Raw genomic sequence first — 24,209 nt, 5'->3', positions numbered from 1 at the left:
CCAGTCCTCTCACTCAGCAGCAAGCCGAGAAAACACCACAATCCTCGCCCTTTCATCACCAGCGCGCAAACCAGACCACCGAGCTTGCTTGCGCAAACCTACGAGAGATACCGGCATTCCCTCCACTGAGAACTGCCCAGCATGGTGAGACGCTCCGATGCCCCGCGCGCGTACACGATTCCAACCCGACTGCACGACTCCAAAAAAATAAAGAATCACTTGGCCACGCCGGCCGCTACCACTAGAGGACAAGACTGACCGATGCGCGTATGCTTTTCAATAGGGTATCTCACGACGTCCCAAGGACAAATCCGCGAAGACGGGCCCTGCCGGTCCCTCCGGGGCAGCGGGCGGAGGCGGCAAGCCCAAGAAGGCCACTTACGAGGTCACCAAGAAGAAGGAGATTGGCGTTTCGGACCTTACGTTGCTCAGTAAGGTGTCCAACGAGGCCATCAACGACAATCTGAAGAAGCGGTTCGAGGGCCAGGAGATCTACACCTACATCGGTCATGTGTTGGTGTCAGTCAACCCTTTCCGGGATCTGGGCATCTACACCGACCAGGTCCTCGACAGCTACAAGGGTAAAAACCGTCTCGAAATGCCCCCCCACGTGTTCGCTATTGCCGAATCTGCGTACTACAACATGAAGGCGTACCAAGATAACCAGTGTGTCATCATTTCCGGCGAGTCGGGCGCTGGTAAGACGGAGGCAGCCAAGCGCATCATGCAGTACATCGCCAACGTTTCAGGAGGAGAGTCGGGCGACATCAAGCAGATCAAGGACATGGTGCTGGCTACCAATCCTTTGCTCGAGTCATTTGGCAACGCAAAGACGCTGAGAAACAACAACTCGTCCCGTTTCGGCAAGTATCTTCAGATTCACTTCAATGCGCAAGGTGAACCAGTCGGAGCCGACATCACCAACTACCTCCTCGAGAAGTCCCGTGTCGTCGGCCAGATCATCAACGAGCGAAACTTCCACATCTTCTACCAGTTCACCAAGGGCGCCTCCCAGACCTACCGACAGCAGTTCGGAATCCAGACACCCGAGACGTACGTCTACACTAGCAGGTCGAAGTGCCTCGAGGTCGACGGAATCGACGATTTGGCGGAATACAACGACACGCTCGAAGCTATGAAGATTATTGGTCTCAGCCAGGGGGAACAAGACGAGATCTTTCGCATGCTCGCTGCCATACTGTGGGCCGGCAACATTCAGTTCCACGAGGGCGATGATGGATACGCCGCTGTTAGCGATCAGTCGGTTGTTGACTTCCTCGCCTACTTACTAGAGGTGACGCCTGAGCAGCTCATCAAGGCTATCACTATCCGTATCCTCACTCCGCGGAATGGCGAGGTAATCGAGTCCCCCACGAACCCGGCTCAAGCAGCTGCGACGCGAGACGCCCTGGCCAAGGCCATCTACAGCAACTTGTTCGACTGGATCGTTGAGCGTGTCAACAAGTCGCTCAAGGCAAAGCAGGCGACTAGCAATAATATCGGGATTCTCGATATCTACGGATTCGAGATCTTCGAAAAGAACAGCTTCGAGCAGCTTTGCATCAACTACGTCAACGAGAAGCTGCAGCAGATCTTCATTCAGCTTACGCTGAAAGCGGAGCAGGACGAGTACGCACGCGAACAGATTCAGTGGACACCTATTAAGTACTTCGACAACAAGATTGTGTGCGACCTCATCGAGTCAGTCAGGCCTCCCGGTGTTTTGTCAGCCATGAAGGATGCCACCAAGACAGCCCACGCAGACCCTGCCGCTTCTGATCGGACGTTCATGCAAAGCATCAACGGCATGTCCAACCCCCACCTGACACCCCGCCAGGGCAGCTTCATCATCAAGCATTACGCCGGTGAAGTGTCTTATACGGTGGACGGAATTACGGACAAGAACAAGGACTTGCTTCTGAAGGGCTTGCTGAACCTCTTCTCCGGTAGCAGCAATCAGTTCGTCCACGCGCTGTTCCCTCACCAGGTCGACCAGGATAACCGCAAGCAGCCTCCTTCTGCTGGTGACCGTATCAGAGCCTCTGCGAATGCGTTGGTAGAGACTCTGATGAAGTGCCAGCCCTCTTACATCCGGACCATCAAACCCAACGAGAACAAGTCGCCTTCTGAATACAACGTCCCCAACGTACTTCACCAAGTCAAATATCTTGGTCTCCAGGAGAACGTTCGCATTCGCCGTGCCGGGTTTGCCTATCGTCAGACATTCGAGAAGTTTGTGGATCGTTTCTTCTTGCTGTCGCCTGCAACATCGTATGCTGGTGAGTATACTTGGCAGGGCTCGTACCAGGATGCCGTCAAGCAGATTCTCAAAGACACCAGTATCCCTAAAGAGGAGTGGCAGATGGGTACAACAAAGGCCTTTATTAAGTCTCCTGAAACGCTCTTTGCTCTTGAGCACATGAGAGATCGATACTGGCACAACATGGCCACGCGTATCCAGCGCATGTGGCGAGCTTACCTGGCCTACAGAGCTGAGTCTGCTACTCGAATTCAGCGTTTCTGGCGTAAGAAGAGAACCGGTGCCGAGTATCTGCAGCTTCGCGATCAAGGCCACAGAGTTCTGCAGAACCGCAAGGAAAGAAGGAGATACAGTCTGCTTGGCTCTCGCAGATTCTTGGGCGACTACCTCGGCATCAACGCCTCAATGGGGCCCGGCTCCCAGATCAGAAACGCGATAGATATTTCCAACAACGAGAAGGTCGTCTTCTCCTGCCGAGGAGAGATCTTGGAGGCCAAGTTCGGCCGATCCAGCAAGCCTAGTCCCCGCATCCTGGTTGTCACCAGCAGCAAGTTCTACATCGTTGCCCAAATGTTGGTCAACGGCCAGCCTCAGATCTCAGTGGAGCGCTCGATGCCTTTGGGTGCCATCAAGTTCATTGCAGCCTCAACGGCCCGCGATGATTGGTTTTCCCTTGGTGTGGGATCGCCCCAGGAGGCCGACCCCTTGTTGAACTGCGTCTTGAAGACTGAGATGTTCACCCAGATGCAGCGAGTCATGCCTGGTGGCTTTAACCTTAAGATTGGAGAGGTGATCGAGTATGCAAAGAAACCTGGCAAGATGCAGGCAGTAAAGGTCCTCAAAGACTCACAGCAGGCTGTTGACTACTACAAGAGCGGAGCTGTGCACACCCAACCAGGAGAGCCTCCCTCTTCTGTTTCTAAGCCCACGCCAAAGGGCAAGCCGGTTGCTGCTCGGCCCATCACCCGAGGCAAGCTGATCAAGCCTGGCGGTCCCAATGGCAGACCATCTCGGATGACAAACACCAACCGGACACCTCAGCCTCGACCTGCCGCCTCCACTGCCAGGACCGGACCTGCTGCTACTCCTCAACTTCCTGCTGCAGCTAGCTCAGCCAAGACTGGACCTTTTGGGCGTCAACAACAACAACAACAACAACAACCTGCCGCAGTCGCGACATCAATCCCTACACACACGAAACCCCAAGCAGCAAATTCCGCAGCTACCAGGATGCCTCCTCCCCCGCCTCCTGCCGCGCCTCCGGCGAAGAATAAGATCATGGCGAAGGTCCTTTACGACTTTGCTGGTCAGAAGGAGAACGAGTTGACGGTCCGAGCCGGCGATATGATTGAGATCGTCCAAAAGGAGAACAACGGTAAGCTCTCCTCCTCTACAAATGATAGCTGGATGGACGATAGCTAATTATTTTTACGTGATACAGGCTGGTGGCTTGCGAAGAATGGCGGTAGTCAAGCTTGGGTTCCCGCCGCCTACGTCGAGGAGCAGGCTCCTGCTCCCGTCGTGGCTCCCCGCCCGCCCCCACCTCCTCCTTCGGCCAACGGAGCGGCTGCCCGCGGCAAGCCTACTCCTCCTCAGCCGCCCGTGAAGCGACCTGCTGCCGGCCGCAAGCCCGCTGTCGCACAGCCGCGTGACTCTGGCTTAAGCCTCAATGGAGCTAGTGGCTCTGACAACAGCCGCAGCAACACCCCGACTCTCGGCAACAGCTTGGCGGACGCTCTGCTTGCTCGCAAGAACGCGATGCAGAAGAAGGACGACGACGACGACTGGTAGTCAAAACGCGCTCGGAAGGTCAGGGATGAGGTTGGGTCGATAGATCTGGACCCTGGAATGATGCTTCATGATTGCACGACACGATTGCTCTTTGAGCCGACGGTGGAGGAGGGGATTGTGGATTGTGGACTGTGTCTGGAGAGGCATGCAGTTCACGATTGACAAGTTGGTTCGAGTTCTTTCTGCATACATGCTCAGGGCAACCCCGGATGGTAGGAAGGATTTGGTCCTCGCTTGTGTGGACCTCTCCCCTCCCTTTTTTTTCCTTTTCTTTTGGCTTGGTAGATTCGGGAGTCAAGGGGATTCATGGCATGCGCGAATCCCTCTTTGGATGCCCCTTTGGTGTTGGTTTTAAGGCGACGATTAGTATAGAAACCTGGTGGGAAATGACCCCAAAAGAGATTTCTGTTACACGTTCCTTGGGTGCGTCTATCTTGTGCTACTCCTCTCCATCCCTTTGCAAGATTTTTCTCCGGCGCAGCAACTCGGCAAGTGGCACGTCATCGTCAGCCTCGTCAGTCATGTCCTCGTCCTCGTCAACTCCAAAGTCTTGTAAACGCTCACCGTCGGTGTTTGTCCACCCGGGTTCTCCGTCTGCGCCCTGCTCATACCCGCTGTCGTCGTCGGATTCGTTGTCCATGAGGTCGTACTCGTCCACCTCCTCCAACTCGGCCATCAGCCGTGACCGCTGACCCTGCCACCGCCGCAAGTCCGCCTCCTGCCGCGTCTTGAACGCCCCGAGCTCCTCTTCTTTACTCCCATACCGCGGCACCCGTATGCTCTCGGAGTCTCGTGCCGCAGGCCAGCCGCCCAGCCGAGAGTGACGCGCTTTGCCCGGGTCCGGCGGCGGCCACATGCCCTCCTTGTGGTTCAACCCGTTCTCCGGCCACTCCCAGCCCACGCCCTTCCCATCCTTGTTTGTGTCCGGGTTGCCTGCCAAGGGAAACAGCCATAGCAGCGGGTTCGAGGTGCCCATAGCCTGCGAGAGGTTCGCGTAGATGCCGACGTCATACGGGAACTCGATCTTGCCGAAGCGCATCTTCTTCCCGTCGGGGCCCGCGATGGTCCAGAACTCCCCCGCGGACCCGTCCAGGCGGTCGCGGCGGTCACAGACGGCGGCGTGGCGGTCGAGCTCCCAGCCCTCGATCATAGTCTCGTTGAGGACCCAACTGCGGAGGGTAGAGAAGAGGAGGATACCGAGGGCAAAACAGGTGAAAAAGCATACGAGGGAAAGGACCGTCAGGTGTACGAGGACAGGGAGGGAGGGGCCGAGGTAGGACGGGAGCAGGCGGTTTTCCCAGATGGCGGCGAAGCGGACGAAGAGCAGGCGGGCGAGGTACCAGAGGGAGAGATTCGTGTAGAGGAGGAAGCGGAGGAAGTGTGGAAAGGTGGTGAGGGAGACGCAGTTCGCGGTCCAAGGGCAGTGGTGGTCCATACCTGAAGGGGGCAGTTTGTCAGTAAAGACGGCCACAGGCCGGGGGAGTGGTCAAAGTAGGCAGTCGGTTACTGTCCAGAGCAAAGGGTATCTTACGTGGTATACAGCGTGCGCAGTGCCGGCAGTGGTGGGCGCGTGGGGGCTTCGGGGCGGCGCACTTCTTGCACCAGCGGCGCACGAGGCCGTACTCGTCGGGCTCTGGGACCTCGATTATAGAGTCGCGGAAGACATAGCGGCCCGGGTCGACGGTGCAGGACTTGTAGTAGGTGTACCAGAGGCAGAGAAGCAAGGCGTTGAAGACGTAGGTCTCGGAGCGGGAGAGGCGGCCGGGGGCGAGGGAGTCGCCGGCGAGGTGGAAGAGGAGCTGAGAGGTGTAGGCGAGGAAGGCGATCAGCAGGCAGACGCCGGGCACGGCGAGGCGTTTGAGGAAGGGGGAGGGGGAGTCGTTGAGGCCGGTCATTGTTGTTGCGCCATGGGAGGTCAAGGTCGGGGTGGAGAAGAGGGGCGAGTAGTGTGTGGTGCTGGACGGTGAGGATTTGAGGGCCAGTCGGGAAGTAAGGGGGCCGGTGATGTCAGTGAACGATGAACCGTTCGGTGCCGGAACAGACGGCAGCTCGGGGGACGGAGCGTCGGATGGACTGGGTGGGACGGACAAGGAGCGGAGCTTGACGCGGTTCAGGGGGGGAGGGGCGCAGTGTTCAGGGCAGGGAGGGAATTACGGGGGGGGGGGGGGGGGGGGGTAGAACGCGTCTTTCTAGGGGGCTAGATTAATTGCGATTATGTAAGAATCGGCGCTGGTTGGGAACCTGCCCGTGGACGATTGCGAGTGCCAATCAATGTCCCGAGTTCATCATGTTTTCATCAACTGGAAGAGAAAGCGAGAAAGAAGCAAAACGAAGATCCCCATGGCTTACTGAACCAAGAGCGATTGATGTTCCTTCCTTATAGATTGACCTCATGATTCCGTCTTGGGTTGCATTGTAATCGTCAAGACCTACCCGGGCTGGTAGTTGTTCGTCTTTCTCTCTTTCTCTCTCTCCAACTCTCTCTCAATGGCACGCGATGCGCATTTACACCTGACGACAGTTTGGTATGTGGCTTCCAATCCTCTTTTTCACCCGTCTCGTACAACAATGTCTGTTCAATGACAAACGACTAACACGGTCCAAGTGCTGTCGGTTCTTTTTTATGGATATCATCCAATTTTGAGGGCCATTCCCTGATTGGTATGCAACCCATGGGATGACTGCCACATGAGAGGCTGGTCGCTGACGCATCTGGTTTTTAGTTTACCCTCGTCTGTCGTCCGTCTTGATTCTGTTGATATCAGGTGGCTTAACATGGCTCGCGAGTTATGTTGCCGCATGGCTACCTGGCGCCGATGGCCGATTCGGTGAGTTTCCGTGGCTGCCCCTAAACACCACCCAACGCGAGAGTTGACTAACTGCGTTGTTCCAGATGAGCCCGGATCCGACTCCCAAAGAGCCATCGAGCAGACAGTTCCAGCCAGGCCGCGGCGCTACTTTGCGCCCCTTTTGATCTTCTGCATCTTCCTGCGCCTCGAAGTCTTTTATCGCGTGAATTCCCAGCTCCAGTGTTCCACACCAGGAATCCAGGTGAGTTGCATGCCCTCCCCCTTACTTCCCGAACTCTTCCCTAGACGGAGATCAGACTGACTGACAATGACAGTCGTTTCTGTCTCTATACCTGGTCCTGTACCATGTTCTTTACTATCAAAAGGCCCGCGCTCCACCCCCAGAGGAAGACCCTTGGGCAACGCCTCTTGACGATCTGGCGGTATGGGCCAACGGCTCTGGATCTCTCGCGCTGGGGAGCACTTTCCTTGTCTGCTACGGCACCTTTGTCGCCGTCACACAGGAACCCAGATCGACCTTCTTCTGCTCGTCCCTCTCGGACAGTCGGCTGTCGACTCTGGCCTTCCAGCTTGTCGGCCTATTCCTGGACGCCGCCATCATAACGCTATTCTGGCGCATTCTATCCTGGGCGAAAACGACAAAGGTGCGCCTCCGGACACTGGCTTCCATCTTGCTTCTCTCGGGGGTCTTCATCAAGGTCTTTCAGATCCTGATATCCCCACTCGTGTCCACCAGCGAGGGCTATCCGGCATCCATCGGCGGGATTGACTCATTGTACATCTTCGACGTCTTCATCGACGGCTTCGCCTTTTCCGTCCTCGTCATTTCCCTGGGCATACTCGTTTGTGAAACGAGCCCTGTTACGCCTGCGAGCCTTGTCACCTTCATATGTGGCATGGCGGCGAGTTTCCAGAACATCAGTCACATTGGAACCTGGCAAATGCAGTCCAAAATTGTGGCCATCGGGCCGCTTTACCTTTTGACCGCAGGCTACAGCATGTTTCTTTACAGCACCAACGTCCGCTCGATCCTCTTTATCCCCAGAGTGTTGCTACTGATCATTTTGCTGGCGACGTTCATCGGGATGACCATTACCGGTCTCGTCAAGTCGACCACGGAGAAACAGCACCCTCTGAACAAAATCATCTATGACACTAGGGTGGAATCGGACCGTTGGCTCCGGCATGCCATGACCAGCGACAACATCCGCACCGCCGTCGGTGTGTACCATGAACGGCACTACGGCAGAGATCCGCCCCCCAATTTCGACAAGTGGTTCGAGTTTGCCAAGGCGCGCAAGACGGCTATCATCGACCACTTTGAGCAGATGGAGAGTGACATATTTCCTTTCTGGGGCGTTAAGCCGGAGGCGATTCGGCAGGCCTATGATGAGAGGGTTGCAAAAGAACCGCATATTGCGGTTGTCACAATTGCGAACAAGCAAGTGGCGCACAACTACGACGGCGACGACGAAAACAGGAGGGTGCTCAACGAGCTGGTCACTATGATTCAGGGGTTCGTAGAGCACCTGTCGGACATGAAGGTGCCCATCAACTTGAGCAACCAGCCGAGGGTATTGACTCCGTGGTATGATCTCCGCAGGATCGACATTGCAGGGATGAAGAAGAAGTTCAAGCACCTGTCGTCGCGTTCGGCCGAGGACCCAGCGGCAGGTGGCATCGGCGATGCCCCCCAACCCGAGAAGGCCGTTGAAGCCCAAAGCTCAGATTCGCAACACGTCCAAGACAAGCCAAAAGTCGTGGCTGATTCGCCCATCGTCGTGTCGCACACGAAACGAGACATGTTCGCGTCCACCAAGGCGTGGCGGGAGATGGAAGCCTCGGTGTGCCCGGCAGACAGCCCGGGGAGATCGGGACTCCACTGGAACGTCCGCGATTTCTGCACATCTTGCGCCAGACTGCACTCGGACGAGCAGTTCCTGAAGCGCTACCCGCAATCCAAAAGCCTTTGTGACCAACAAGACCTCACGCGGCTCCATAGCTTCCACACGTCGGCGCCGCCCATCACGCCCTTGCAGGAGCTACTGCCCATATTCAGCAGGCACAAGGCCGACGGCTTCAACGACATACTCATACCCCTGGTGCCGCTGGCCGACGAGGGCCCCGAAGTGACAAAAGACTTCCGGCAGCGCAAAGATGGTGTGTACTGGCGCGGTAAGATTGGCGACAAGCCTATCAGCGACGAGGCGCTGCGCGGGAACCACAAGCACAGGCTGGTCCACCTCGTCAACAACGCGACGGCTGCGGAGGAGGTCACGATGATGCTAGGCGCGCCGTCGCAGGGCAACTGGTACAGCTACGAGACGGTCAGCGCGCGGGAGGCCAACGCGGTGCTTCCGTTGGACGTGGGCATCTCGGAGTACGCGTGCTCGGGCGGCCCCGGGTGCGAAGCGGCCGAGGCGGAGCTTGGACGGAAAGCGGCGGGGGGGGATCCGCTCGATAACCGGTACGTGCTGCTGTTGGACGAGGACACGGCACCTCCGGCGGGGATGCTGCGGACGATCCGGTCGGCGGGCAGCGTACCGCTCCTTTCATCAGTGTTTGGCGAGTGGTACTCGGAGCGGCTCATACCATGGCTGCACTTTGTACCCATCGACACGCGATTCCAGGCGCTGCACAGCACGGTGGCGTACTTTGTCGGGCTCAAGGGCCGCGGAGCGATCAACGGGCGCGAGGTGGAGTTTGAGGCGCGGTGGGAGGACGCCGAGTGGATCGCGACGCAGGGGGCACGTTGGGCGGGCGAAGCGCTTCGGAGGGAGGACATGGAGATATACCTGTTTCGGCTCCTGCTGGAATGGGGCCGCGTCGTGAGGGACGACCGGGACAGCATCGGGTTCAAGCTGGAGAAAGCGTGAGAGGGGGAGGGTGTGTTTTGTTTTCGCCCTGTGGGGTTGTCTATAGATCCAAAAGTCGACCATTACGATTCTGTCTTTTCCCTTTTCTTTCCTTCTTCTGGTTGCTTTTCTTGTATGCTTCGCTCTTCCTCCTCTTCTTCTTCCGGGTGGACTACCAGGCACTGACTTTTCTCCTTCCGTTACGATGACGGATCATTACTCAACGAGCGAGGTGGAACTCCAGGCTGTTTAGCGGTATGTGCACGAATCTTTGAAGGCAGCACAATTCACCAGGCCTCGGTCGGGGAACCCCTTGGGCGACCAACATCAAATCCCCATAAGCAAAGAATCGAGGTTCCGGTCGTCGATCCGCCTGGGTATCATGGGCTTGCTTCACGCAGGTTTCCTCCTGGCGCGTTTCGGCCGAGAAACCGGCTCGAGCCCCTGCATCATCTTCTTAGGGATGGACCTTTTCAGGAAACAAGTCCGCCATTAGCAACGCACATCAAACCCTTCAACGACCCCTGAAGATGATTTGCGTTCTTCACACGTTGGTGGGCGATCTTCGTAGGTGCTACCTGGTTGTCTCTGGCTTACATACTCATAGAGGAGATCGATGGCCCGCTTACTGAGAGGCGGGACAGGGGTCGTTTTCGTTTGGGGAGCTGGTCGAAGGATGAAGTTCGTTTCAGAGTGACGGGCGCGGTTTGGGTGAGATGGAGGGGCGGCCGTCAGTTGGCTAATACCCATCCTTGCATTGCGGTGGGTATCCGTAGTCTGCTCCAAAAAAGGAAGAGGAAAAAAAGTGAGTGGATTATGGATAGCCAACTAAACAAATAACAAAGGAAAGGTCGAAGGAAAGGCTCTGTGTAAGAAATAGAAGGTAGCAAAGGGGACGGGAACAACCAACGGGCGACACCTCCCTTGCCTTTCTAGAGTTGGCAAACGGCGAGGAGCTTCCAACGCCGCTCGCTTCACCGGCGCCGCAGCTGATGAGGAGGATCCCCCCGCTTGCCGGTGATGGTCGCTGCTTTTTATTGCTAGAGCTCCTGGATGGTTGCTTGGCATACGGCCTGACAAACACCCTTCCCCCCCTCCCATCGCTACGCTAGCCAGGGCTGCCCCTCCCCCTCATCCGTCACCACAGCTCCCCCTTCTCGTCTCTCCCCCTCCGCCCCGCAATCTCTCGACACCAACAAAGACGCTGTAAGGAAACCTTGCGTACGTTTTCCGTCGCCAAAGACCTTGCTCGATCCCTGCTTACACACATTCCTACCTACTCCCTGGTGCTGGGCCTTTTACCCGTGCATCCACCAGTTGCCATTGTATCCGACAGCTACCTGATTGCTCTGTTTCTTCTCTGACACCGGAACCTCCTAACCTTTCCCCAACGCCCAATCCTCTCTCACTTCTCTTCCTCTCCCTTCTCTCTACAGCTTCATCTCTTTTTTTTTTCCCCCCATCTCGGACGCTTTCGTCATAGAGCCTACTCTACCACTTAGAAACCCGTCCCACCTCGTCAGTCTCCATCTCACGGCGTTGCCTACCCCGCGCCAACACAAACCCCCTCTCCCTCCTTCTCGAAACATCGCCCGACCCTAACCTCCTCAAAACAGTCTTCCCGTCATCACAAAAACCAACCACTAGAGCAGCAAACATGGTCGACCGGCCCAACAAACCCACCGCCCTGGCCACCACGCCCGGCCTTCCTCCCCAGGCCACCGTCTCTATAACCCACGCAAACTCGCGCGTCTCCGCGACCCTGCCCACCGGCGAGTCCGTTGAGGTCCTCCTCCACGGCGCCACCGTCCTCTCCTGGAAGTCTGCCGACGGCGCCGACCGCCTCTGGCTCTCCTCCTCCTCCGCCCTCGACGGCTCCCGCCCCGTCCGCGGCGGTATCCCCCTCGTCTTCCCCGTCTTCGGCCCCCCCTCCGACGCCCACCCGCCCACAGCCTCCCTCGCTCAACACGGCTTCGCCCGCAGCTCCCGCTGGGAGTTCCTCGGCAAGTCCACGAGTGAAGGCCCCGCCGGCTCCGAGTCTTCCGTCAAGCTCGACTTTGGCCTGTCGTCGGCCAACCTCGACCAAGACACGCAGGCCAAGTGGGGGTACAAGTTCGGCGCCATCTACAGCGTCTCGCTCGACCGCGACACCTTGTCCACCGCTTTGGTCATTACCAACGAGGGCGACGAGGCCTTTGATTGCCAGGTCCTGCTACACACCTACCTGCGCGTGAACGTACGTCTCTTTCACTTACACATTCTCCTTCTGTCCCCCTCGCTCCCCTTCCCCTAATCCTTCTTTGCCCTGAAAGCTAACCCACCCGCCTCTCCCAGGACATCACAAAAGTCACAGTCCAGGGCCTCGACGCCGCTCCCTACACCGACAAGGTTGACGCCGGCGCCGCCAAGACGCAATCCGGCGACGTCGCCATCACCGCCGAGACGGACCGAATCTACACGCCCACCGCCGGCCCTAAGGCCCCTGTCGTCGTCCTCGAGGACGGCCGGCCCATCTACTCGGTCGTCCGCGACAATCTCGACAACGTTGTCGTCTGGAACCCCTGGGCCGACAAGGCCGCCTCCATCGCCGACTTCTCCCCGGACGACGGCTACAAAAACATGCTCTGCGTCGAGCCTGGTGCCGTCAAGGGCTGGCAGAAGGTCGAGCCTGGTGACGCTTTTGAGGGTGCCCAGGTCATCACGGCAAAGTGAGGTGGCCGTGGTTTGCAACCAGGGTGCTGTGTTGCTCGTTGATGAGAGTTATACGTGGATGTCGTAGCCAATGTAACCAGACGCGTGGCCCATGGTCGAGAGAGGAGGCCGAAAACCGAAAACCATGTCTGAGAAAGTCCGGGAGGTGAAAACCATCACCGATCGAATCTCTCGGGTCAGCTAGAACAAGGGATGTTTAGACGGTCGGAACATGTGGAGGGACCCCCAAAGTTTTCAACGTAAACAAGCAGGCGCGCGCGCAAGGGAAAACAGGCCCGGGAGTTACCCCCTTATTGAATACAAATCATGATGAAATGGCAATCGCGACACACCTCTTTATGAACAAAACAGTAAGAGTTGGTCATACGGTGGACGGGGGGGGAGGGGGGCCATATTGGAAAAGGGTCATAATGATTCTTCTTCCTTCTTTGGTCATTATCCTGGACGGCGATGGACCTCCAGATCTGCTCGCGACAATCTAATACATGATGACAGGGGTGGGACTCTGGTGTCTTTCACCTCTCCATCCATGCTATACAAACACGGTTCATACGTGATTTTCCTGAACCCCGGCTTTCCTCTCTCTCTCGCTTCTTCTAGTACAACAACAAAAAATGCCATAATTGGTTCCCTCTCTCCTCGTCTCAGTCAGTCTGTCGTCCACCTCATAAACAAAGATCTGCGCCAATGATGTAACGAGGTCCCATAAAACCCGTTTTCATAAAGCATGTACGTAGGGCAAAGAGTATTGACATGTCCTCATGAGGAGTTCCGGGAGAAGATAAAGGATAAGAAAAATAATGAGTGCTGTTTTGGGTCGCCGTGCGTGGTCAGTCGGCGTCGGATGACGTATCCGAATCAGACACGTCCACGCGCCTCGGCCGCGAAGAGCTCCCTCTTGATGTCCATAAGAATGTCCTCCATCTTGTACACCTCCTCTCGCGATAAAGCCGCGGAGCGAAGGCTGGCGAGGACGCCGCTCAACGAGTCGACCATGTCAACATCCTTGGCAGAGTCTGCGATGGGGACGTGGGGCTCGGACCGCCCGGTGGCATCAGTAATCTCGGCGATGTCAACATCCATGGATTCTTCCATCGCAAGATTTGTCTTGGTCGACGAAGCTTCCGCCTCCAGCTCCTCAAAGGACTGACTCTCGCGGTGCTGTGCCTCTTGCTGCTCATTAACCAGCTGTGAGTGGACTTCGGCGTCCAAGTCTTCGCTCGCCGAAACGATGGAGTATTTCGACGGGCTAGTGTTATTGGAAATGCGCTGGCTCCTGCGAAATGTCCCTTCACCAAGCAGGGGGGATACGGTAAGTTGGGAAAGCCCCATCTCGTCGGCCCCGTTGTTGGCCTCCATGTTGGCATCGATGTCGGTCTCATCGGTCGACTTTCTCTTCTTGCGGCGGGTGTCATACTTGGACGCTCCGCCTCTCTTCCGCTTCTTGGCGGATTTGTCTGGAGAAGATGCGGTCGACCTGGTTACGGGAGTCGAAGGTCTCCCGGGTGAGCGGGATTTGCTCTTGTGCGATCGCGCATTGGGCTGAGACAGAGCGAGCTCCGCTGGCTCGTCCTCATATATCTCTTCGTCGTCGTCCTCGCCACGAACCGTGATACAATCAAGCACAGCAGGCTTCTCCTGCTTTTGACCACTTCGGGGGGTCTGGGAAGGTTTGGGAGGCGAAATCGCAGGATAGTCGCTGATCGGGAGTTGGCAACGTCTACGGTCTAGCTCAACGACAAGCCTTAGCATGCTGTTTTCGTCTCCGTCGCTCATTTCGAAAGAACGGTCTTTGGTAGCCGTGGCACGAGTCGCGGACCTGGTGAGAACCGTGGGCTGGGGGCTGGAAGGTGCGTCAACGAAAACCTCGTTGCCGGACCTCAACACCTCCAAGTTGATAACCCGAGCGTTCTTTGGAGTTGAGGGGCTGTTTCCATGTTGAGATTCTGGGACAGACTTGGCTGTCGCCTGTTCAAACGGCGAAGATTGCGGGGGTTGCGGTATCTCCTTGGTTTCGAAAGCTGGCGGGGGCAGTTCCGGCTCCTCCACGGCGCTTGAGGGCACCACTTGAAATGAGTCGTTCACTGCCGAGAGATCGGGGCTGGCGTCTCCGGATTGACGCTGTGAGGAATCGACATTCGTAAGGTGGAGCTCGGCAGGCTCATCAGTAACCACTGCCACCTCTGGAGACGGCGAGCCAGAAACAGGCGATGAGCTGAATTGCCAGCCGTCTAGCTCACTCCGGCTGCTAGTTCGGGATTTGATTTGAGGCAGCAAGGGAAACGGCCGAGGCTCGGGCGGCGAAGAGGGCGGATCCGTCATGTCCTGGTCGTTTTCTGCCATGGCCAACGATTGGCCTCGTCGAGGTGTCGGGGTCGAGCTGACAAAGTCCTCGTACCTTGCGCTATGCTTTGGTGTGATGTCCTTTGGCGTCTCGGGACCATTCTCGGGAACCGCAGATTTGGGCTCAACAGTCGCATTCTCTTGTGACGGCACCTGGGGGCTAGAGCGCAAGTTCGGATACAGCGCTGCAGTGTCTTTTTGCCTCTCCCTAATTTCCTTCTGACGTTCAGTGAGCACTTGAGACTCAGGATTGACTGCAGGGTTCAGGGGCGACTTTTCAATGGGGGCAAATTGTATCTGCGAATCTTCATGTCTCAATCGAGCAATGTTAGTACTTCTTCGGCCTCTGCTACGAGTTTTCTTGGGAGTGCTGTTCGGCTTCGCTCTCGCAGACCTCGACGACTTGACTGAGCTGAGGGGGGACGAGTGGTTGAGCGGACCAGGCAGTTGAGGTCTGCTGCGGGATGATCGTGTCGAAGATACAGTGAGCATCTCTATATCATCCTGGGACTCAACGAAAGAGCGATTCTGTTCTGTAGATGCCAGAGGGGTACGTTCCAGGCCTGGCAGAACAACCTCGACGACGGGTTGAATCGCAAGCAAAACGTTCTTAAGATGTTCAGGGTAATGGACGCCCTCCGCGTTTTCGTAAACACGGTTCCATGCCTCGGCGATGGAGTTGACAATGTGTCTGTGCTTGCTTTCGAAGGCGGCACATAGGAGTTCCTCAAAAGCCTCGAGTTGAATTTCTCCTGGCGTAATGGCGGGCAGAACAATTCCACCTACAACGTCCCAGAGGAGCTTGACCTGTTCAAAATTAACATTCGGCCTCATGACCTTGGCTGAGAAACATACCGCTTCAGACGCTGCAGGGCTCTGGCGGGCTTTCAGAATGCCCTGCGAATCCCTGATCCATATGGCAAGGCCACTCTCCAAGTTTGTCACTGTTTTGGGGGCGAGCTCGGGGTTACAGCGAGACAGAAACCCACTGCATTCATTCAGTAAGGGAGTGGCCGACTCGTTGAGGCCGCCACGCTCACCGGCCTCGTAGAAGCGTTCCAGGAGTTCGTTGGTCAGTTTGTACAGGTTATCAAACGGATCGTACGATGACGATCGGGGCCCCGTCACCGCAGTGCCCCAGAGCCGGCGTCGAGCCGCTTCCACAGCCTGTCTATCCAACGGATGATTGGCAACAGATAGCAGTTCTGCTGCAACCAAAACAGTGTTTGCGAATATCGGCGAGGCACGATCGGCAGGAAGCGACTCTCGGATAACTTTTGCAAGCGGTTCGATGACTCCAAGGGCTCGACCAGCTTCCCCAGTCTCTTCGCAGGCGCGGTTGGAGAGGACTGAGAAAAGTGAGTGCCAGTAATGCCAAGGGAGGTTCGGTGCCTCCTTCCACCCTCGCTCCAGAAGTCGGACAACCGTACGATACTCGTGGCCAAGAGAAGGCTCACTGGTGGAGCTAGTAGTTTGTGCACTGTTCTGGGACGGACGGAAGGTACTAGCCAGACATTCTGCTGCGATGACCCATGGTGCGTAGGGAGAATGGGCAACAGGAGATGACCAAATGGGCATTACCGATAGCATCTCCTGTGCCAACTCGAAACGGGATTGTGCTGACTTTGGCGCAAAGAAGGGCACAAAAGTCGACCGAAAGAAGTCGACAAATTCTTCGTTGTCAGGAATGCCTGGAGGCAGCCTCGACACCAGGCCAGCAAGGTGTTGGAACGGTGTCCGGGCATCGCCAGCATTCTTTACGGGCTTGTGAGAAGGAGTCGAGACAGGCGTAAATGTGTGAAGCCGTCCGAGTGAGATCATCTTCCCGGTGAAAGGCAGAAGACCAAGGGCTTCCACGGTAACAGTTATAAGCTCCCGAGCACTGGCCAAGAATCGAGTCACGGTCTCAGGACTCGGGTCTTCTATCTCGCCCAGGCCAGTCTCCCAATGCTTTAGCAAAAGTCCACACATCTGTGAGATGAAGGCGGTCGTGTCTACAGAAACCTTGATTTCTTTTGATGCTGCCGCAACCATAGCCCCGACCAATGTCTGCCACAAGCGATGGACTTGGCTATTCTTGTCTGAAATCTCGAGGAAGTGTCTGTCCATGATGGGCTCAATGACCTGGAAAACGCGTGGAGAGTTGCGCCGAAGCCACTTTGGGTCAATAGCGGGCAACTCATGCGGTCGGGCGAGAGGCGTCTCTCTAATGCGCTCTTCTCTCCATATCCGCGGCGTGGCTGAGTCGAAGAGGCCGGTCAGAATCAAGGTGGCCTGCCGCATGTGCTCGTCGACGGCATCGGGATTCCTTGATTGGGCTCTAGGAGGTTCTGTAATGGGTTTGACACAGGCATCCCAGTGGCCGTCGAGAAGGGTCGTACTCGTGCCAGGCTTGAAGGTGTAGTAAAGGAGGTTGCAGACACTTCCGAAAACGACTTCTCGGATATGCTTGCTGGTGTATTTCGACTTGAGTTGGCTGCCTAACGGCTGGTACAGCGTCGGGAGCAGCTTAACAAATGACTGGCCTTCGGTATGCATGGACCAAACGAAACGGTTCCAGGCGAAGTTTGCCTCTTGCTTTGTCTGGGGATGGTCGTTGTTGTTGAAGCCCATCTGGATCAGTTGAAGCCATTGGTTGAAAAACTGCCACCGGTCGAGCGGGCAGCGCAGGAAAAGAATTATGACACTCCAGATCTTTGGAACAGCAGCGGTCAACTGCCTATTATCCTTGTCCTTAGCCATGGAACGGAGTTGCTGGTGGTAGTACTCCGCGAACTTCATCTCTTCAATGGATGTATCGAAGAGTTCCATCACCTTCCGTGAAAGCGACTTCTCCTTTCCGAACGTGTAGGCGGCTTCGAAACCAAGAGATATCGCAGCTGATCGCAGCTCTTTGACCCTGCTCAACATGTCCGTGAAGAGGTCATTCAGCCAATCCGAGTGAAGAACCATCAGCTGCCTCGACTGCTGAACCAGACGCTTGTAGATGAGGATTCGAGACATTACTATGCTCTTTCCCTTGAAGTTGTCTTCGATGTTGCGTAGAGCCACCACTAGACGTTTAACGCGATCAGAAGTCATAACTTTGGGAGAAAAGTCCTGGGTAGCGACAGCGTGCATCAGGTGTCGGACAACATCTTTCGGTGTGGTCGAGTCCTCGAAGGATCGGATGCAGTGGTCGATGAAGAAAACGCCGAAATCGCTGGGTATCGTCGAGGCAATGGCATGGAAATACAGAAAGGTAGCGAGGAGGGAGAGAGCATTGTTGACGAGCGGTGCGTCTGGTCCGCCCGTGGCGGGGTTCTTGGAGGTCATGTCTCGCTGGATGAACTGGACAAACAGCCCCATCTTTGCCTGTAGGGCGATTCGGTCGGGGAGGTTGTTGGACGTCTTCAGCGCCATGACCAAGGTTGTGTAGGCATCTCGCTTCGAGTCCCTGTCAGCTCCGGCGAGCTGCTTCACCGTAGATTCCAACATTTCGGAGATGTTCGCCGAGGTCGTCAGGGCATCGACATTGGCACTTGTGCTAAGTGGGCTCGGCGATGAGGTCTGCTTGAGTATGCCCTTTACAGGTCTGGACTGTGTCAACGATGGCGCCGAGAGAGGCGATCGCTTGCCGGAAACGTTGACGCCTGGATAATCGGGTGCTTCGTTATACTGGGCTTTTGCAGAGAAGCCCACACGTTTCCTTGGTCTGCGCCCACTCGGATTCTTGGAATCGGCTCCAGAGTTTGGCGAATAGACACTCGGTGGTGTGTGGAGACTAGAACGAGGGTCGGAGGAGGGAGGGAGAACGAGGCGGTGATTCGGGACGGTCGTGGCATCGACAGCCTGGCTTGTCTCGCGGGGTGGTGTTGGTGGGCGAGGGGGCAACGACTCTAGTCGGCTCGATACGACTTCGACAGATCCCATGGTTGCGGGGAGGCTACCCGTCGGATGGGGGTCGAATGAAGGAACGGGATACCGGACACCGGCTGGATCTGTTCCTATCTCGACTAGTGCATGCGTGCGTTGGACTGCTACCAGCAGAAAAGGAGAAAATGGCGATGTGAAAATCCAGACGTAATGTACAATTCTCGTAGCCTATGCAAAAAGAAGGGCGGTGCTGGTGGAAAGAGGGGCTTTCCGGCGTCAACGAGAGTAAGAGATTCCGTATGGAGAAGGAGGAGAGAGCCCGTGTATCCGTACGGACGTGAGAATGGGGTTGTCGGGCCTGGAATCGTAATCAGGGTCGTGATTTGGTTCGCAAGTACACAGGACACTTCGCAGCACGACCTTCTCGTCGAGGTTCGGGGTTGACCAAGCTGGTTAATTGGCTGGCGCTTGACGACTTGGAGTAAAACACGTCCGCGATGCACGTAAAAACGCGAGGAGCGCGCGAAAACCACTTAAAGTCATGGTCCGTGCCACACGTGTATCCCGGTCACCTCGTTGCCTGGTTCAGTGGTTGCTCGGGGGTTGGGCCGCTGAGCACGACCCCGGGTGGGGCAGTGGAATGTCCATCTCCAATAAATTGCCGTCACTCAGCAACAGGTAGCTAGCTTCCCAGGCACGTAACGTAACTAGGCCTTTCACAGAGAATGCCAAAGTTGCTTACTTAAGCCAAGCTGGGAGAGACTCATCTGTGGCTTTAGACCCCTGCTGTCTGGGCTTGACGACATCTTTGCCACACCGAAGCCGACAACTGCGGCGCCGAGAGAGGACTGTGCGCTCCTGTCGTGCCCCAACTGTCTGGCAGCCACGTCGCGGCGCCCCTCTTTCCTGTGTAACGACCGACGGTGGAGTGAATGAGAGCGATAGGTCTCGTGGCCTGGTCAATCAATGTGTGGGCTCATTCCTCCTTCTCGGAACATGAGCCTCCCCATCGGTTTCAATCTCATTTGGACAACAGCTTTGCTCCACCTGAGAACCACAGCACGTACGTGTCATAACTACACTCAACTACAAAGTTCAAACACGGCTACCGAGCGTTCTTTCCATTGCGGTCCCTAATCTATGTCCTCCAGCTTGTGATCGATGCACTACCGAACCTAGCCGAGATCGTCATGGTCAGATATCAAGCCACCACTTGAAATCGACGTCGAGTGCCACAAATCACATCCGTTGAACCGTACAAGCTTTCTCGCCACTGCAAGCAAGCGCTCATCATCCCGCCGCTCTCCGCCCAAAGGTAATCCAATCTTATATTTGCATCTCATCTTCACGCGAGTATCACTGCCCATCATGACGTCCAAGTTGAAGCGAATGCTAAGCATCAAGGAGCGTAGAGTCAATCGACGTGTGTCCTCAACCGGGACTTTCCCCAGCCTTTCTCGGCCGGGCTCTCCGAATCTCCGCTCAACCCCCGGCTTCGACTCCAAGCCCTTTCCCTCGCGCCGCACCATGTCGCAACCCCTCGTTATGCAGGCCAGCCTCACCGGCCCCGGTAGGTCTCGTCGTGTCTCCAAGTTTCGGAGATAACACAGCTTACAAGTTCATCAGCGAAACTGGAGGCTGTCGCCAGCTTAATGAACCAGCTTAGTGAAGACTTAAAGAAGCCTACTCTACTCCCTCATCGTAAGACCCATCCGTAACCACTTGCATTCATGGGAGCCCGCAGCTCACTGGTGTAGAACGCGATGCCGCACTCGAAGAACTCAAGATATATGGACGGGATCCGACCAATGCGGACCCGATCTTTACTCCAGAGGTCAGTCCTCATCGTAGTGCGAGGACACTCATTGCTCACAACTCATAGGGCATCGAGACTCTCACAAAGCATGCCTTCAACAGCCCTTCAAACTCAACGGCTAGAGCCGCTCTGAGAGTTCTCGCCAACTCCATGCTGTTGAACCCCATCGCGCGACAGACATTCGTCGATCTCGGCTACGAGGACCAGGCCTGCAAGAAGTTGCGGAACGACAGCTTCGATGACGAGTTCCTTGTCTCGAGGGTTCTCTTTCTTACCACGTACGGCACCAAGATTGACTTGCTGGCCCTTGTTCAGAAACACCGGCTGGCGGAGACTATCATTGAAAACCTTTCCAAGCACGCCAAATTGCTGACGAATCGCCAACCAAAGGCTCCGATCGACCCCATGGAGGACATGGCGCTGAATGAGACTTTGAAATTGCTTTTCAACGTCTCGCATTATTGCCCCTCTGAGGTAGATGCTTTCACGGGTTGCATACCACACATCATCGCCTTGCTCTGGAAACACGACGTGCCTCCCAACAGGCCCCTCGATCCACCGTTTAACGCCCTCGTCAACGCCCTGCTTGATCTGAAGCTAGAGGACAAGGATATCCAAGCCTCTGTATACCCTAAGGCTGAACCCAACATGCTGGCAGAGCGCTTGATCGAGATTCTGGACCCAGCATTGAAAACCTATCCAGACAACGAACTCGAGCAGCTTGTAACTCCGCTTGTCGGTGTCCTGCGCCGGGTCCATGATGGTGCTCCTGAAGAAGTCAAGAAGTATGTCAGGGACACTCTTCTTCCAACTGAGCAGGACAGGAAAGAAGTTCTCGGCCGCGGTACATCCCTAACGTCGCGGCTGTTGCGCAATTCGACGAATCCTTTGACTCCTCATCTGCGCGAGGCCATCTCATTTCTGCTCTTCGACATGTCAGACAAGGACGCATCCAAGTTTGTCGAGAACGTTGGGTATGGTTTCGCATCGGGCTTCCTCTTTCAAAACAACATCCCAATCCCGGCGAATGCATCCGAGGCGTTTAGCACCGGCGAGGCTCAGAAGCCAGTCAACCCTATTACTGGACAGTTTGTGGAATCTGAGAAGCATGTGGAGGTTCCGGAGATGTCGGAGGATGAGAAGCTGAGGGAGGCAGAGAGGCTTTTCGTACTGTTCGAAAGGTAAGTTATCCCCATGGCTTTTGGTTGAAGTTCATGTTAACGATGTGGAAGACTCGGCAAGACGGGCATTGTTGATGTGCAGAACCCGGTCGAGATGGCAGCAAGATCAGGGCAACTTCACGACTTTGGCGACAAGCGGGTGGAGGAGGTCGATGACTGAGCGTATCTTCGGTATAGGTAGCCCGGAGACAAGTAGGACAAAAGACGCCTGTATCTCGGGGCCATTTTGTTTCTCACGAATATGAAATATGAACTTGGTATCAGTGTTCCTGCTCATCGAGGGCGTGGTTTCTGGGTACAAGGTTATAATGCGATGACTTTCAACGCCGTTCCCTCTCTCCGTATCCCACTGCCAAGGCTGTGCTGTGTATGCTTGCCGGACCTGGACCCCAGCCGTCACTAACCATGCAAGTCCCGAGTTCTAGCATTGTTTATAAGTATCTTAACAGAAGCAAACAGTTTGTTTGATCCACATGCCTCTCGCCTATTCTCTCGACGGCACTTGAACTTTTTGCTTCCGCATCCTTCCATCCCACACCCTTGCAGTTCAGTTCTTTGATGGCTTCTGTTCTCTTTTCTGTCCTTTTCAGCAAACAAGAGAACCCAGCACCATTTGCACTGGGAATGTTTGATCATCGAGCCACATTGTCTGCTTACCTAGGGTAGAGCAACATTAGTCCATTGAGGCAGGATGAGTGGAACGCCTACTTGCCTCACTTTCATTACCTGATCTCAGAAGTAGAGTTCAAGTACGTTGACAACGAGAACCGTAAGCCATTTATTTACCTAGGTGCTAGTTATTCTCAAGCAAGTTTCTTCCGTACCTGTGCCCAAGAAGATAACAAGGCAGCAGGGACCCGGGTGAGACTCTTGCCTAAAGTATGCTGCAGTTAGGTACCTTGGTATAAAATGCAGCCTGTCTGATTCTCGTCACTTAGCTTCACTTTAATTTCCTTCACCTTTCATCCAATTGAACTAGCTGGGAGGGCCTCGAACCTTCAGCCTGCGTCTCAGTATCCTTTGTTTCTTTCATCAGCATCCCAGCAAGTACTTTGCCCCAGACTCGAGACTCCAGGGTTCAGAATGTCTGTCCCTCTGGTCTTCAAGGGCCGCGAGGAGGAGATGACCATTGAAGAGCTGGCGGCCATGAGCGTTGCAGCGTAAGTGATCAGCATTGAAACAACATTGATGTCAATCAGGATTACCGGTACTGAATCTTAGACAGTAAGGTTAAGAGCACCGAGCAAGGCACCGACGACGAAGAAGAGATTTCTTTGGTCAAGTCCGACATCACCAACAGCCCGGCCCCCGCTACACAGTCCGACATCGCCGCGGCCAAGAAACGCAAGGCCGGTCGCCCCGCGAAGAAAACCAACGCCACCAAGAAGCTTAAACAAGCCGTCAACTCAAAGGCTACTGTCAAACCTTCGTCCGCCGCAAACAACCCGTCCTCATCCTATGGCAATCCCGAGCCCCCTTCGTCGGCACCTTCGTCTACTGGCAAGCTCAGTCAGACGGCTGCTCCAGTCGGCGCAGACTCCGACAAGCGCGCTGACGAGGTTGATGCGAAGGATGATGAGAAGAATAGCGCTTCGCCTGAGCCTGCCTCAGCTCCCAAGCGGCGTGGTCGCCCGAGAAAGACACAGGCGCTCGTCCCCAACAGCACTGCCGACCAAGGCAAGCGCATCAAAACCAAAAGTCGGGCTACCTCAGCTCGCGTGCTGATGCTACTCGCCAAGCGACAAGCAAAAACTGACCAGCATGGGATGATAGACTCGGTTCGAACCACCCGCGCCGCGAGCCGCAATGGTTTCATGAAGCCTGTCCCCGCTAAGACAACTCCGGCCAAGAAGGTAGGCGCATGCCGGCTCTCGAAGTCACAAGGCTCGGTATTGACAAAACCACAGGTCCCTACCACTCATGGCCGAGGTGTCGGTCGCTCAAAGAAGACGCTCCCTAGGGGGAAATCGATCGCTCCGCAGTTCACTGACGAGGAGTATGTCGTAGAGAAGATTATCGACTCCCGCATCGATCCCGCCACCAAGGAGCAGATGTATATGGTCAAGTGGAAAGGCTATGCCGCGAAGGACAACACCTGGGAGCCGAAGAAGAACCTCGGAAAGTGCGGCGCCATGATCAAGACCTTCAACAACTCTCAGAATGCAAAGGGAAAGAAGTGAAGGTTCATCTGGGTCGGTCAAGTCAGCGCTTGAGCTTCACGATCCTTTTCAAAGCTCGGTTTGACTCGCTTGTTTTTTAGGTTGTGCATCGTCGCTGTCTCTTCGGCGTTCACTGAGTATAGGGGAATAATGATGAAAACTATAGGGACCGCAAGGACCAATATCCGGTATTCAGTTCTCTGGGATATCGGAAGCTTGTTACTGAAAAAGGAGAGTGCTTTGCAATCCGGGTACGCCAAACGGAAGGGGGACACGGGATGACGTGGGATGGTTTAGCTAGTTTTTTGCCAAAAGCAGATTGGCCAGCCAGTCCAGCTCAATTCCCCACACAAAATTCTCCGACTGGGTCGATTTTCCCACCCCTGGTCCCTATTCCAGGGTTCACTGTGACCTCAACCCTTCCTTC

General features: G+C 55.7%; 7 protein-coding genes across 7 annotated transcripts; 5 read left to right on the top strand and 2 right to left on the bottom strand.

Moving 5' to 3' along the window:
- Positions 1-141: 141 nt before the first annotated feature.
- On the top strand, positions 142-4,051 carry CH63R_06011 (Myosin i myo5; the record flags this gene model as incomplete). Its single annotated transcript, XM_018300986.1, has 3 exons — positions 142-144; positions 284-3,635; positions 3,702-4,051. The coding sequence occupies 3 exons, from the start codon at positions 142-144 to the stop codon at positions 4,049-4,051; spliced, it is 3,705 nt and encodes a 1,234-aa protein (XP_018158836.1).
- Positions 4,052-4,490: 439 nt separating this feature from the next.
- Positions 4,491-5,946, bottom strand: CH63R_06010 (Palmitoyltransferase; the record flags this gene model as incomplete). The annotated part of the gene is made up of 2 exons (XM_018300985.1): positions 4,491-5,488; positions 5,583-5,946. 2 exons carry the CDS (start codon positions 5,944-5,946, stop codon positions 4,491-4,493), a joined length of 1,362 nt encoding a protein of 453 aa, XP_018158835.1.
- An 894-nt stretch (positions 5,947-6,840) lies between these two features.
- CH63R_06009 (Capsular associated protein) lies at positions 6,841-9,737 on the top strand (the record flags this gene model as incomplete). The annotated part of the gene is made up of 3 exons (XM_018300984.1): positions 6,841-6,879; positions 6,923-7,102; positions 7,176-9,737. The coding sequence occupies 3 exons, from the start codon at positions 6,841-6,843 to the stop codon at positions 9,735-9,737; spliced, it is 2,781 nt and encodes a 926-aa protein (XP_018158834.1).
- A 1,636-nt stretch (positions 9,738-11,373) lies between these two features.
- On the top strand, positions 11,374-12,428 carry CH63R_06008 (aldose 1-epimerase; the record flags this gene model as incomplete). The annotated part of the gene is made up of 2 exons (XM_018300983.1): positions 11,374-11,952; positions 12,051-12,428. 2 exons carry the CDS (start codon positions 11,374-11,376, stop codon positions 12,426-12,428), a joined length of 957 nt encoding a protein of 318 aa, XP_018158833.1.
- Positions 12,429-13,286: 858 nt separating this feature from the next.
- CH63R_06007 (Telomere length regulator protein) lies at positions 13,287-18,683 on the bottom strand (the record flags this gene model as incomplete). Its single annotated transcript, XM_018300982.1, has 1 exon — positions 13,287-18,683. One exon carries the CDS (start codon positions 18,681-18,683, stop codon positions 13,287-13,289), a length of 5,397 nt encoding a protein of 1,798 aa, XP_018158832.1.
- A 1,909-nt stretch (positions 18,684-20,592) lies between these two features.
- On the top strand, positions 20,593-21,783 carry CH63R_06006 (Guanine nucleotide exchange factor synembryn; the record flags this gene model as incomplete). Its single annotated transcript, XM_018300981.1, has 2 exons — positions 20,593-21,623; positions 21,675-21,783. The coding sequence occupies 2 exons, from the start codon at positions 20,593-20,595 to the stop codon at positions 21,781-21,783; spliced, it is 1,140 nt and encodes a 379-aa protein (XP_018158831.1).
- Positions 21,784-22,706: 923 nt separating this feature from the next.
- Positions 22,707-23,803, top strand: CH63R_06005 (Chromo domain-containing protein; the record flags this gene model as incomplete). The annotated part of the gene is made up of 3 exons (XM_018300980.1): positions 22,707-22,783; positions 22,849-23,476; positions 23,531-23,803. The coding sequence occupies 3 exons, from the start codon at positions 22,707-22,709 to the stop codon at positions 23,801-23,803; spliced, it is 978 nt and encodes a 325-aa protein (XP_018158830.1).
- Positions 23,804-24,209: the final 406 nt, after the last annotated feature.

This window comes from Colletotrichum higginsianum, chromosome 4 (assembly GCF_001672515.1).
Source record: "Colletotrichum higginsianum IMI 349063 chromosome 4, whole genome shotgun sequence".
Classification (NCBI taxonomy): domain Eukaryota; kingdom Fungi; phylum Ascomycota; class Sordariomycetes; order Glomerellales; family Glomerellaceae; genus Colletotrichum; species Colletotrichum higginsianum.
Note: the sequence above shows the minus strand (reverse complement) of the source record. Positions and strands in the feature narration are given on the sequence as shown.